Raw genomic sequence first — 11,941 nt, 5'->3', positions numbered from 1 at the left:
GAGCGGTATCATGTGATCATGGTCTCCCGCCAGGGAGCTGAAATGACGACGCGGAAGTAATCGGGCAGTCCAGGGTGGAAAACAAATCATACGCACGCGCCATACGACCCAAAGCTCGGGAATAACCCGAGGTTCGGACTTCCATGCCCAAAACCCCGTATCCCGGTCCTCTGACCCAAACAGGCGCCAAGTTGCCGCAAAGCCTTCGCCGCGAGGCTTCTCCCAGATAGGCGGATGGCTCGAGAAGGTGTGCGGACAGCCGGCCCGCGGAGGAAAGGACAGGGAGGGATTGGGGCAAGTTGAATCCCGGCTGTTTCCCGACCCCGATGCGGGTCTGAAAGAAATCCACATGCCCGCATCGATGTGAAGGCCGAGAGCACGGGCACAGTCACCTTTGCTCGAACACCCACGCATTGGCGGGCCCTGGCCGCAGGAGCGCCCGGGAAGAATGATGTGGCCCAAAACATAGCGTGCGCCTAGGGGGTTTGCACTGGCTCGTGTCGAGACTTTGCTTGGCAGCCGGCCGCCGTGGCCTCGGAACACCCGGGTTTTCATACTCCCGTCCAGCCTGCTCCCGACTCGCGCATTCGTGAATCGCCGCGCGGGTACGGCCGAGCTAGCCTACGGTACACACCGTTAGTCTTCGGGGCTTGGTTGTCTCTTGGTCGAGTCTGCAGACCGCCTTGTATTCCAGTCTACTAGCCGCCATCTCCACGTTTCGATGAAGAGTCGGCGTATCAGAAATAGGAGAGACATGCTCCCAGAGCTAGAGATCATCTACATGTGGGTACCTTGGTACCTAACGGCCATCCCAAACCATCTGGAAAGGTCTTGGTTCTGGATCAATGTACTCGAGACTTGGAGCGGCCTTAGTTTGCACAAGCCGTCATTTGATATTAGTACCCAGTCCAGACGTCAGCCCGACGCCCCTGGGATGACCAGTCGGGCGGGCCCGGTTCCTGCGCTAATCCTACCGATCCGTTTAATTCATTGATCCCACTTTCGATCTGCTCTATACTTACATTGATCCAGCCCGGTTACGATTACGATAGATACCCTGGAGCTGCTGAGCCCCCGGTCTACTTGGGAACGATGCTGGGCGCTAATTTGCGCGGTGTGATAGATGCTGGGCGCTGACGACAAGCATCCCGAAGAGGATTGAGCCTCCTAGCGACAGCCATGGAGCTGGGGTTGAATGAGGCGACCGCCTCGCGGACCCAGTGAGCTCATGTTGGTGACGACGCTGGTCACCATGTGCGAGAGCCCCCAAACACCCACCCGCATTGGGACCACCCAGGGGATTTTCACGCTGTTTTGGTACTCTTGGACACATGCATGTACTGACTGTGTAGAGACATCGAGATGGCCGTGTCTGGACATCAGCCCTGGGACATGGCAGTACGAGGGCAGGGGAGAGCAGGACATGACACCTGTGCATACATACTACCTCTAGACTTCAAAGCAAATGGGAGAGGACTAAGGTCGGATCGCAAGATCCAATGACAGCGTAGGGGTGCCGCGTCGGTTGATCACACAATTGAGCAATTGATCAATGATTAATGTCAATTGCCCAAGCGACGCACGCACGCACATAGGCTCCATTTCACAGCCCACCGACTTGTCGGTCCGCATGGGCCACTTCGCTCCCACACTGGCAGCTCCTCTGATAGGCTGAGCAGCGGCCATGGCCCTTGCATGGACGCCACGGCTTGCCCGCAAAGAAAGCAGCCTGCCACCAAGTTCTCCGAGGGCGGCAGCAAATGGAGACTGGAGCGGCGGCATGGGACGTGCAGATCGGATTTGATGTTTGGCGGCTGGGGTTTTCTCCCTTTTGCCAGCAGATTCTCGGCGTCGTCCCTCTAGGTTTGATCGTTCTGCATCCATCTTGACTGCCGGCTACCCGCCTGATTGCCTGTGGTTCTGACGTAGCACGACTGCGCTCATCCTGGAGAGGCCTGGAACCGGATCATGGGAGTTGAGACGGCGCGAAAATGGGTAGGTTTCTGTTCCCGCCGCGTGCCTGTTCTGGATTGCATACCTACCACCTACCTCCGGTACCGAGGCATCTACCAGGTGCCTACGTGCTGTCGGGACCGTGGTGCCCCCTCCCCTCCTCCTCCAGGCGCCGTCTGCGCTATGCTGGCTGGCTGCCCGCTGGCTTGATGTAAGCTGGAGGTCGTCGGATCTAGCCGCCCTGCCCTCGGCCGCGGCGCTTGGAGCGCACCAACCGCCTGCGCTGCCCTGGGTGCATTTTGTGCCGTGCGCGGAACGCTGCAAGATTAGCAGCTCGCGCCGTGTTTCACAAGGGCGTCTAGCGCCGGGGGCAGGCGGAGGGGGGTGGTGGTCGTTGGGAGCGAGGGGGCAGTGGGAGCTCCCTGCTTTGGCGGGCGGGCTGTCATCCAGACTTCAACCGGTCGATCCATGCTGACTTGCGGCACACACTCGCTGCCCACACTCAGCCCCGTCTCAGGCGCTGCCAGAACACGCGCCCGACCCATTGAAGTTTTCGCCCCGAGCCGTCACTCGCCTCGACGAGGAGGGTGAAGAGGCCTGGGACCACACACTGAGGCCATTCGCCTTCGACTTCCCACAGCACCACCCTCGCCTCGTCGCCCACTCGCGCGAGTCGTCCATCGAGAAGATCATCGCCCAGCAGCATCAGCACCAGCAGCAGAACCAAGGCGGGCGTGCGCCCTCGCCCGCCGGCCCCTCCGTCCTACCCGTCTCGTCCCCCGTTTCGGCTCTTTCGTCTGCGCGACTCCACGGTGCCGCCGCGCGACCTGGCGCTGCCATCGCTGCAGTCATTGAACGAGCCGTCGATCCCAAACCTGTTACGTACGGCCACCACCGCCAAACCTCTATCGTCCATGGGATCCGGCACTCGAGGAATGGAAGTCAGGCCAGCACCTCGTCCAGCCCCTTGAGTCCCCAGATGATTGCCGCCACCGGTGCGGCCTTCTCGCCAGATAGGCCCGACATGGGTCCGTATGGATTCGCCGCCGACCCCGACTCGTCATCCCTCTCGTCATCCCGCCCCTCCACCACAGCCTCGGGGACCACTCTGGTCGGCAGCCCCAATGTCCCCGAAAGGACCTCGTCCGTCGCCGATGTCGGCTCTCATACCCCAGGCCACAGAAAACCGGAGCGCGTGCACAGCGGCAAGGCGAAGCGACACCATGCACAGCACCCCTCCCACTCTTCCCGCCACAAGGACGACCAGAAGACGGTGGGCGGCTATGCCATGCATGTATTGTTCACCTCAGTAAGCCTGCACCATCCGCCGCTCGCCCCCACAGGCGAGAGACCACCCGACGGTGTGAACGGACTGACTGACACGGCCGGACTATGATAGTTTATCGCTCAAGCAGAGGAGAAGCTAAACGAGTGCATCGCTTCCTATCCCTCCGACCCGGAGCCCCAGGTTGAGCAAATATGTGGGCCCGGCGCCGACCCTTCGTTTGACCAACTGATAGTTGCCCTTGGCCACATCGCCAAGCAGAAGCCGAGGGCATTGATAGACTCCATGATGCTGTGGAGGAAGAGTAAGAGCGACGCGGCGGGGGAAGCGCGCAAGCAGCTCCAGCAGCTCAAGACCTCCCAACCAGGGGGTCCTCTGTTGAGACGGAATACGGAGCCTGTGCAGCCGCCGCCCGCAGGCGGCACCATGGCCGGCGATGGCGGCGTGCCACTCGCCACCAAACAGGAGTATGTCACCCAGACGGAGCGCCGATCTAGCGTCTCTACATACCTGTTGTGTCGCGTTCTCCACGAGGTGATCAGCCAAAGCAGTCTCGACCTCATCACGCCCGAGATGGAGGACAAGCTGGAGGACATCATTTTCAGCCAGCTGAAGGTTGCCGACACGGAGCAACTCATGATATCGCCTCTAAAGCTCGCAAACTGGAACATTTTTGCCCAGCTGCTCGGCGTGATGAGCGAGATCAACTTCACGGGTGTCGCGGGTCGGTTCATACAGGACCTGGAACGCTCGCTACAGGAGCTAGGCTCTCGGGGTTCGACTTCGCCCTCGCGGGAGGAGATCGAAGGCGGCATCGAGCTGGTTTTGGGTGGCATGAAACACCTCAAGATCGCGCTATCTCCCGAGGACGCATGGGAGAAATCGTGCGATTTCATGAGCGCGCTGGGTAGGCTGTTTGCGAGATCCCATGGCCAGAAAATCAAATCGTCTTTCTGCCAGATTCTCGAGATGTTGCTACTTCCCATCGCCGCCAAAGCCACAAACATCCATTTCACGCACCCCAAATGGGCTGACGTCCTGAGCACCATCAGCCCCCGTCTAGCTCAGATGTTCGTCAAGCCCCGTCATTGGTACTACTCATTCCCACTCACGGCTACGATGCTCTGCGTGTCGTCTCCCGAGGCCTTTTCTAGTCAGTGGCTTCAGCTGGCCTATCCCCTCCAGCCGAAGCTGAAGGACCGGTACACCAAGCCGCTCTGCCTGCAGGTCATCTCGAGGCTACTATGGACCTATCTATATCGCAACACCGACTCTCCAAGTGCTACCACCCGAAAGTTGGACGAAGTGCTGAAGCTTGTCCTCCCTACGACGGCCAAGCGAACGGCTATCTCGACGGACACGGCGGTCTCGGAGCCTCTGATCCAGATCATCAGGATAGTAGGCTTCAAGCACCCAGAGTTCTGTTTCAAGACAATCATCTTTCCGTTGGTGAATGCCGACCTCTTCTCGTCCAACAAGGAGTTGAAGGTGGAGAATCTCGACCCGGACAAGATCGTCATCGGCATCAGGGCCTTCCTTGCTGTGATGACAGACCTCGAAAGAGGTGAGCTAGGGAGGCCACCTTTTCCTCAGTACTATCCATCACCACCCCCGCCCGACCGGGCCACACCAGCGTCTCCGGCAGGGATAGTGTCGTTTAGTGGAGGCGCGCCTGGAAGTCCGCTTGAGGCACCCTCAGCTGACGAAGGTCCGTCGCGCCGCGTCATGACGGCCGTCCTGAGCGAGTCTGTCCGGGGCTACTATGTCAGGTTCTGCGAAATCCTTGGCAAGATCACCATAATTTGCGACAACACATTCGGGGGGCAGGCCGCGCTGGATGAGAAGTTCAACTCGCCAACGCCAAAGACCCCCATCGCCGATACTTTCAACTTCTCTCGGCGCGAGGAGCACCAAAACCCCTCCGACCACAAGCAGGCATTTTACGAGCTGCTTCATGTTGCCGTTCAAGCACTGCCTAGGTGTCTTGCGGTCGACATCCCCTTCAACTCGCTGATCAATCTGCTGTGTACTGGGACAGCCCACGTCCAGTACAATATCGCCGAGTCGTCGGCCACTTCGTTGAAAGCCATTGCACGGCAGTCATACGCCCAGCAGGTCACGATGGGATTTTCTAGGTTCATTTTCAACTTTGACGACAGGTACTCGACCATGTCGGATGGCGGTATGCTTGGCGCGGCACATATCGAGAACACGCTCAGCCTCTATGTGGAGCTTCTGCATATCTGGATCGAGGAAATCCGACAAAAGACGAAGAACGCAGCCGGTGGCGACCTGGTCGCGCCTGACAAGCGAGGGATGAAGCTTGACTTGTCAAGCATCTGGGCTGAAGTTGATCAAGTGGAGGCGCACGGGCTGTTCTTCCTCTGCTCTCAGTCTCGCAGAGTCCGCGCTTTTTCCATCACCGTTCTTCGTCTGATTACCGAGTTCGACACGGCCCTGGGCAAGTCGTCCGACGAGAAGGATGGTGTCAGGCTTATAGACGTGCTCGAGAATGATTACGCGCGGGTCATGAGCTTCAACGACGAGCATCTATCGGTTGCTGAAAGGAGCCGACTCCAAAGGGGCATGCAAGACAGCAGCAATCATGGCCTGATCAAACTCTGCTCCAGCGACGTCTCGTACGACACGACCCTCTGGTTCAAAGCGTTCCCTCACCTCATTCGGGTGGCGTACGACCGTTGTCCGTTCGCCATCGCCATCGGCCGGGACTTGATATGCAATCGGATCCTACAGATGTACAAGGCGATTATTCTCCTGTCGGAGCCGAGCAGAGGCCTCTACTTCGGCTCCGACCCAGGCAGCGCCCGTGCAGTCGCGAGGACTCCAACTACGCAACCAGAACTTGTCATAGAGCAGTGGAAACTGTACCTCATCTTTGCCTGCACGACAATGGCGGACCCCGGCGCTCTACCGCAACCTAAACCGCCCCAGGGGGTACAGCACGGGCGCAAGGGCTCGAACAAGACGTCTGCAACGACCGACAAGATCGTCACGGCCCGTGTTCTCTTCAAGTATCTGACCCCCATGCTCTCCGCGTCGTCCGCGTCCGTCAGGGAGGCTGTCGTGGTGGCGATGGGTTCCATAAACCTGCACATCTACCGTACGCTCCTGGAGGAGCTGCAGGGACATGTGTCCAGATGTAATGACGAAGCCAGAGCCCGGATCCACCAGCGGGCCAACAGTAGCCCCCGTCGAAACAGCACGATGGACTTACTCAGAACCGAGATAACGCACGTCTACAAGCTCACCTCACACTTCCTCAAGGACCCGACAGTCATCCAGGACGATTGGATCCTCAGCAACCTCGTAACGTACGCGAAAGATCTCAAACTTTTCCTCATGGACGGTGAAGTCCAGATGGATTGGGAATTTCAGAAGCTCAGGCGACACTATTGTGGTCTGGTTGAGGAACTGTTTGAAGGTGTCAAGCGGACCAAAGATCCGACACGGTGGATGACCTTCGAGGCTCGCAAATCTGCCTTTGCTCTGATGGAGGACTGGTGTGGCTTTTCTCCCAACCAGACGCACATACGGCATCGCGAGGACACCATGAGGCAGTCGGTAATCAACCAGCAGTCCCTGGGCGAGCGAGGCACTTTGAGCGCGGCCATGGAGATCGAGAAGCGGAACCTCCGGACGGCGGCGTTGAGCGCCATGGCTGCGCTCTGCGGCGGCCCCATCAGCGTCACGACTGAGAGCGGTGTCTCACTCCAGTTTGACCTCCGCAGAATGCTTGGCTGGATCGAGTCCATCTTCACGACTCCCAAGGGTAATGACCGCATGAAGGCCACTGGCAGGCGCGCGCTCAAAAATCTGATTGTCCACAATCAAGAATACCCATACCTCCTCGAGCACTGTATTGGGCGGTGTTACCTCGCCGACGTGCCCAAGGTGTTGGAGTGCTATTTCTGTGTCATCACCGAGGTGCTTCTCGAGTACCCCGAATACCCGGCGTCGTTCTGGAAGCTTCTCCCTCTGTGCTTGTTCACTCTGGGCAACGACCAGAGCGATATCAGGATCAAATCTGCCCGCATCCTGAGGACGCTCGAGGAACGCCAGCAGCCCAGCCGCAGCTCCAAGCTCCAGGACTTTGACATTAGCATCTCGGACAAAACCAAGGCGGTCTACAAGCTGGCGCAGTACAAGATCTCGGAGAGACTCTCGAAACAGTATACTGAGCTGGCCTTCTACTTCTTCTCGGAGCTCTCGCTTTACTTCAAGGACCTCCAGCCCGGCGCGCAGGGAAACATGGTGGCTGTAGTGCTGCCGTGGATCCAGTCCATCGAGCTCAAAGTCGATCCCAACGGTGGTCCCGTGGCACAATCCTACATGCTTCTGTCAAACCTCTTGGAGATCACTGTCAAGGCCAGTTCCGCGCTCCACAACGAGGTGCAAGCCCTCTGGCAGGCATTGGCGACCGGGCCACACCCTGGCAATGTCAGGCTTGTCCTGGATTTCATCATGTCGCTATGCCTTGAGCGCAGGGAGCAGAACTTTGTCGAGTACGCCAAGCAGATTGTTGCCTTCCTCGCGAGCGCCAACAGCAGCCCGGGGCAGAAGGTGGTTGAGTTCCTCCTGTTGCAGATCACGCCCAAGGCCATGGTCCCGAACGAAAAGAGGGAGATGATGCCGCCCCCGCCCGACGTCGGCCTGCTTCCGTACTGCGCCGATCTGTCCGACACGCTCCCTATCGGCACAAAGCAGGCAGGCTTCTCACTCGGCCAGCTGTCCATGATATTGCTTGTGGATCTCATCGTGTCCCCGGTCAAGATCGTTCCCGACATCGTGCCGGTGCTGCTACAGGCAGTCACCGTGCTGTGGGACCACTACACCCCGCTGGTCCAAGAGCAGGCACGTGAAATGCTCGTGCACCTTATCCATGAACTGGTCATCGCGAGGTTGGACGACGCAACGCCCTCGTCCGCTCGTAAACCCACAGAGGATCTGATTGACCTCATCCGCAGCCACGACAAGGCGGTAGTTTGGAACTATGAAGACAGCAACGGGAAAGCCGATGGCTCCGACCATAACGTGCCTCCAAGCATGGAGTATCTGGCAGCAGAGCTGGTCAAGACCTTCGAGGCGAGATTCCCGGGCATAAAAGAGCAGTGGGCTCGACAGTCACTGACGTGGGCAACATCGTGTCCCGTTCGACACCTAGCCTGCCGGTCCTTTCAGATATTCCGCTGTATTCAAACATCCCTCGACCAGTTTATGCTCGGTGACATGCTGGCCAGACTCTCCAATACCATCGCCGACGAGGATCCGGAGATCCAGACCTTCGCCATGGAGATCCTGGCCACGCTGAAAACACTCATATCGAGTCTCGATGCCGACAAGCTCGCAACCTTCCCCCAGCTATTTTGGACCACCTGTGCCTGCCTCGACTCCATCAACGAGCGAGAGTTCCTGGGTGGGGTAGAGATGCTCAACGAGTATCTAGACAGGCTGGATTTTTCCTCTCCAAGTGTGCAACGGCTGCTCCTGGATGGCCGGCCACCGAAATGGGACGGGTACTTCGAGGGACTGCAACCACTGCTATACAAGGGCCTCCGGTCCTCCATCTGTCTCGAGGTCACCCTCGCCACCCTCGACAGGCTGGCACTTCTCCAGGGCGACCTGATTGGAGACGAGTGTAGCATTTTCTTCGCGATTGCGGCCAATCTTCCCAGGTTCCTGCATGCCATGGACCAACCACGGCCACTGGACGAGTCGGTTGCTAGAACCGCTGAGGTTCTGCGCGGCGTTGCCGTCGAAAACAACCACTCACCCGTCGCGCTGGTTTTAACCGGATTCCTCTCGGGCAACTATCAAACTGGCGAAGAACTGATACAGGCAACCTTCTCGGCCTTCAAGGAGTCATTCTCTGCCCAGCTGGACTTCAGAATGATCGTCATGATCATGGGCTTCCTAACCAACCGGATATCCTGGGTCAAATACAAGACAACGAAGGTGCTTCACGTCATCATCTCCGAGATCGACATGAGGCGGCCAGACATTGCTGGCCACGGGTCTGATTTGCTCTCCCCGCTTCTCAGACTGCTCCAGACGGAGTATTGCATGGAAGCCCTGCAGGTCCTAGACAACATAATGAACATATCGGGCTCGTCCATGGACAACCAGCATCTCCGGATGAGTATGACCAGGCCCACTTCAAAGGCCGCGCGCAAGGAGTACGAACGAACGCAGAGTCTGTTTGGGATACCAGAGGAATCGGGCTGGGCGATCCCGATGCCGGCGAAAAAAACAGACTCGACACGGGCCAATATTCACACTGCGTTCTACATGTGCCAGAGCGTTGGGGGCGCCATGACCGATGTCACGCCGACACCCGAGGTTGAGTTCCACGCCGACGAGTTCCCATACGGCTACTTCCCGTCCGAGCGGACCGAGACTATGATGTCGGACGAGGCGCGAGGGGACGGAAATGCGGGAGACCTGGTTATGAAGCTCGATAGCCTGGATGATTTCTTTGACGATCTGACCGTCGGCCCGCCGAGCGAGGGTCGGTCCTCCCACACGGTGACCGAACTGGGGCCGGCGGACAACTACGAGTTGGGCGCGCAGCTGTACGACGAGCAGGTGCTCCCCATCCTCCACCAGGCATCTGCCAACAGCTCTTTCCAGAACGGGTTCGTGGACAGGTCGTCGCCGCATCCCCGGGATGGCGGCGGTAGCGGGCACACAAACATGATGACGCCCGGCGCCTTCAGCTTCGGGCAGTTCTCGCCGTCGCTGGGCCGGCCGGGGCTGCACTCGAGGTCCATCACGTCCCCGTCGGCGCCGGCGTCGTACCACCCCAACATGGGCGAGATCACGTCCGACGACGAGCTGTTCTCGGACGGGGACGACGAGCGGCCCAACACCGGGGCCGGGGGCTCGGGCTCCTTCTTCCTCGAGAACATGGTCAAGCCGCTCGCCCAGAGCACGAGGACCCGAATGCGGCGGCTGACGGGCAGCGGCAAGACGCGCGAGGAGCGGCAGCAGCAGGTGGATTTGATGCGATCGGAGCGGGCGGGCGCGCTTCCCCCGCAGGTGCCCAAGCTTCCGAGCTCATACCTCCGGGGAGGCTCGCCGCCATCCACAGACATGGTTTGATAGACGACGAGGAGACGAATAGATGACGCCAAGAGAAGGAAGCAAGAGGGATTCGCGCTGGTTTTTTTTTTTTCTGCTACGTTGATTTGATGATACGATACCCTCGCTAATTACGATCTTGAGCGTTTACGTTCACACGCATGGCGCACGATATACTTGCTGTTGAGATAGAGTACTAAAGGTGCCCATCGAAGAGTTTTAGGCAGACATTTTAACCGATTTGGGATGTGAAACATGTGATGACAGGATGCGAATCGAACGCACCTGGGGGCCGGCGGTTTGATTATCTTGAATGCCGCATCCCGGCGTTTAGGGGGTCATCAGTCCCTTTTGGTGCGACAGACGTCAGCACAATGGACATGGGTCGAGCCGGAGTTGCCGTGAGTAGTTTATGAGTGTGCCATAGGCAGCCCTTGCTGGGAACGTATCAGCATTGTAGTAGAAAAACAACTAGATGATAACAGCATGATAGATTCGTCAAGACCAACCCTGGTAAACATCCCGAATCTCCACAACGGAGATATTGCCCGTCTATCTTGACGACGGCTCGCTGCCCGTAGGCGCATCACAACATTTTCATCGGCCTGTATCGAGCGTAATAGCCGTACCTCGCGGTAGAGCCGAAATTGCTTTGCTGTCTCGGAGAGTTGGATTAGGTAGCCTCTAGTAGCGGTATCTGGTGGAGTAATCTGCGAGTAGTCGATCGCATTAGCAACCATGCGGGAGGTATGGAATGTGACGTTTATGAATTCTCAGACAAACTCACCCTTAGGGCTGACAACCAGACCGCGCCCCTTCTTTGCGCCGCGGTAGATGGTCTCGATAATGTCGATAAGCTCCTGCTTCTCCTCTAGCTGTTCGAGTTCTCCGCCGGGGCGGTCATGGTTAGTAGTCGAGACGGGACGGCGGAGCGCATGCTGTGACAAATAAGAGAGCCAGCTAGGGGGCAGACGTACCACGAGGGTGAGCTTGTTGTTGTTGCCAGTGCCAAAGTCGCACATGATGTGCTTGTTGCGGAAGAAAAACATGACGGTCATGGGGTCGTAGAGCTCATACATCTGGTTGAAGTCGGGCACTTGGTCGATGTCGCAGACGTAGACGGCGGCGAAGTTCTTGACCCGGTCGGCGATCTTGAAGAGCACCTCGTCCATCTTCATGCAGTCCGGGTCGCCGTCGCGCCCGAAGCGGATCACGACCAGGCGCTCGTCCTCGGACAGGATCGCCTGGTCGACGTGCCACGCCGTGTTGAGGTGGGGGAGAACGACGGAGCCCATGGTCGCTGGCCGGCTTGCTGGTGTCGTCGTTTTCGGGAGGGTTTCGTGTACGGGGGGGTGTTGGGCGCCGTTGCCGTCGTCGCGGGTTATTCACGAAGAGCCCGAGGCAGGTTGGTGGTGGTGGGCGAAGTAGGATGCCGCTCTCCGCGTTGAGGCTCGGTACGTGAGAGTTGGGCGCAAGTGTGGATACTAACCCCTGCTACCTGGTGGAGTTTACCGCGCGCCTGTCTGTCCACGCCAAGACGCTAGCGGGCTGCGAAGAAAAAAATCCAGGCGGGGAGGGCGTCACCAGCGGCAGTATTTCTGACCG

The 11,941-nt window shown here is 58.5% G+C and overlaps 4 protein-coding genes across 4 annotated transcripts; 3 read left to right on the top strand and 1 right to left on the bottom strand.

Annotated features, from left to right (window-relative positions):
* Positions 1–18: 18 nt before the first annotated feature.
* Positions 19–401, top strand: GGTG_02855 (hypothetical protein; the record flags this gene model as incomplete). Its single annotated transcript, XM_009220631.1, has 2 exons — positions 19–56; positions 184–401. The coding sequence occupies 2 exons, from the start codon at positions 19–21 to the stop codon at positions 365–367; spliced, it is 222 nt and encodes a 73-aa protein (XP_009218895.1). The 3' UTR covers positions 368–401.
* Positions 402–1,195: 794 nt separating this feature from the next.
* Positions 1,196–1,453, top strand: GGTG_02854 (hypothetical protein; the record flags this gene model as incomplete). Its single annotated transcript, XM_009220630.1, has 1 exon — positions 1,196–1,453. The coding sequence occupies one exon, from the start codon at positions 1,196–1,198 to the stop codon at positions 1,451–1,453; it is 258 nt and encodes an 85-aa protein (XP_009218894.1).
* Positions 1,454–1,725: 272 nt separating this feature from the next.
* Positions 1,726–10,907, top strand: GGTG_02853 (cell morphogenesis protein PAG1). Its single transcript, XM_009220629.1, has 3 exons — positions 1,726–1,995; positions 2,460–3,262; positions 3,353–10,907. Exons 1-3 carry the CDS (start codon positions 1,992–1,994, stop codon positions 10,355–10,357), a joined length of 7,812 nt encoding a protein of 2,603 aa, XP_009218893.1. The 5' UTR covers positions 1,726–1,991; the 3' UTR covers positions 10,358–10,907.
* GGTG_02852 (thioredoxin-like protein 4A) lies at positions 10,366–11,787 on the bottom strand. Its single transcript, XM_009220628.1, has 4 exons — positions 11,314–11,787; positions 11,124–11,211; positions 10,846–11,046; positions 10,366–10,773 (listed from the first exon to the last, which is right to left on the bottom strand). Exons 1-3 carry the CDS (start codon positions 11,629–11,631, stop codon positions 11,021–11,023), a joined length of 432 nt encoding a protein of 143 aa, XP_009218892.1. The 5' UTR covers positions 11,632–11,787; the 3' UTR covers positions 10,366–10,773; positions 10,846–11,020.
* Positions 11,788–11,941: the final 154 nt, after the last annotated feature.

This window comes from Gaeumannomyces tritici (assembly GCF_000145635.1).
Source record: "Gaeumannomyces tritici R3-111a-1 unplaced genomic scaffold supercont2.2, whole genome shotgun sequence".
NCBI classification, from domain to species: domain Eukaryota; kingdom Fungi; phylum Ascomycota; class Sordariomycetes; order Magnaporthales; family Magnaporthaceae; genus Gaeumannomyces; species Gaeumannomyces tritici.
Note: the sequence above shows the minus strand (reverse complement) of the source record. Positions and strands in the feature narration are given on the sequence as shown.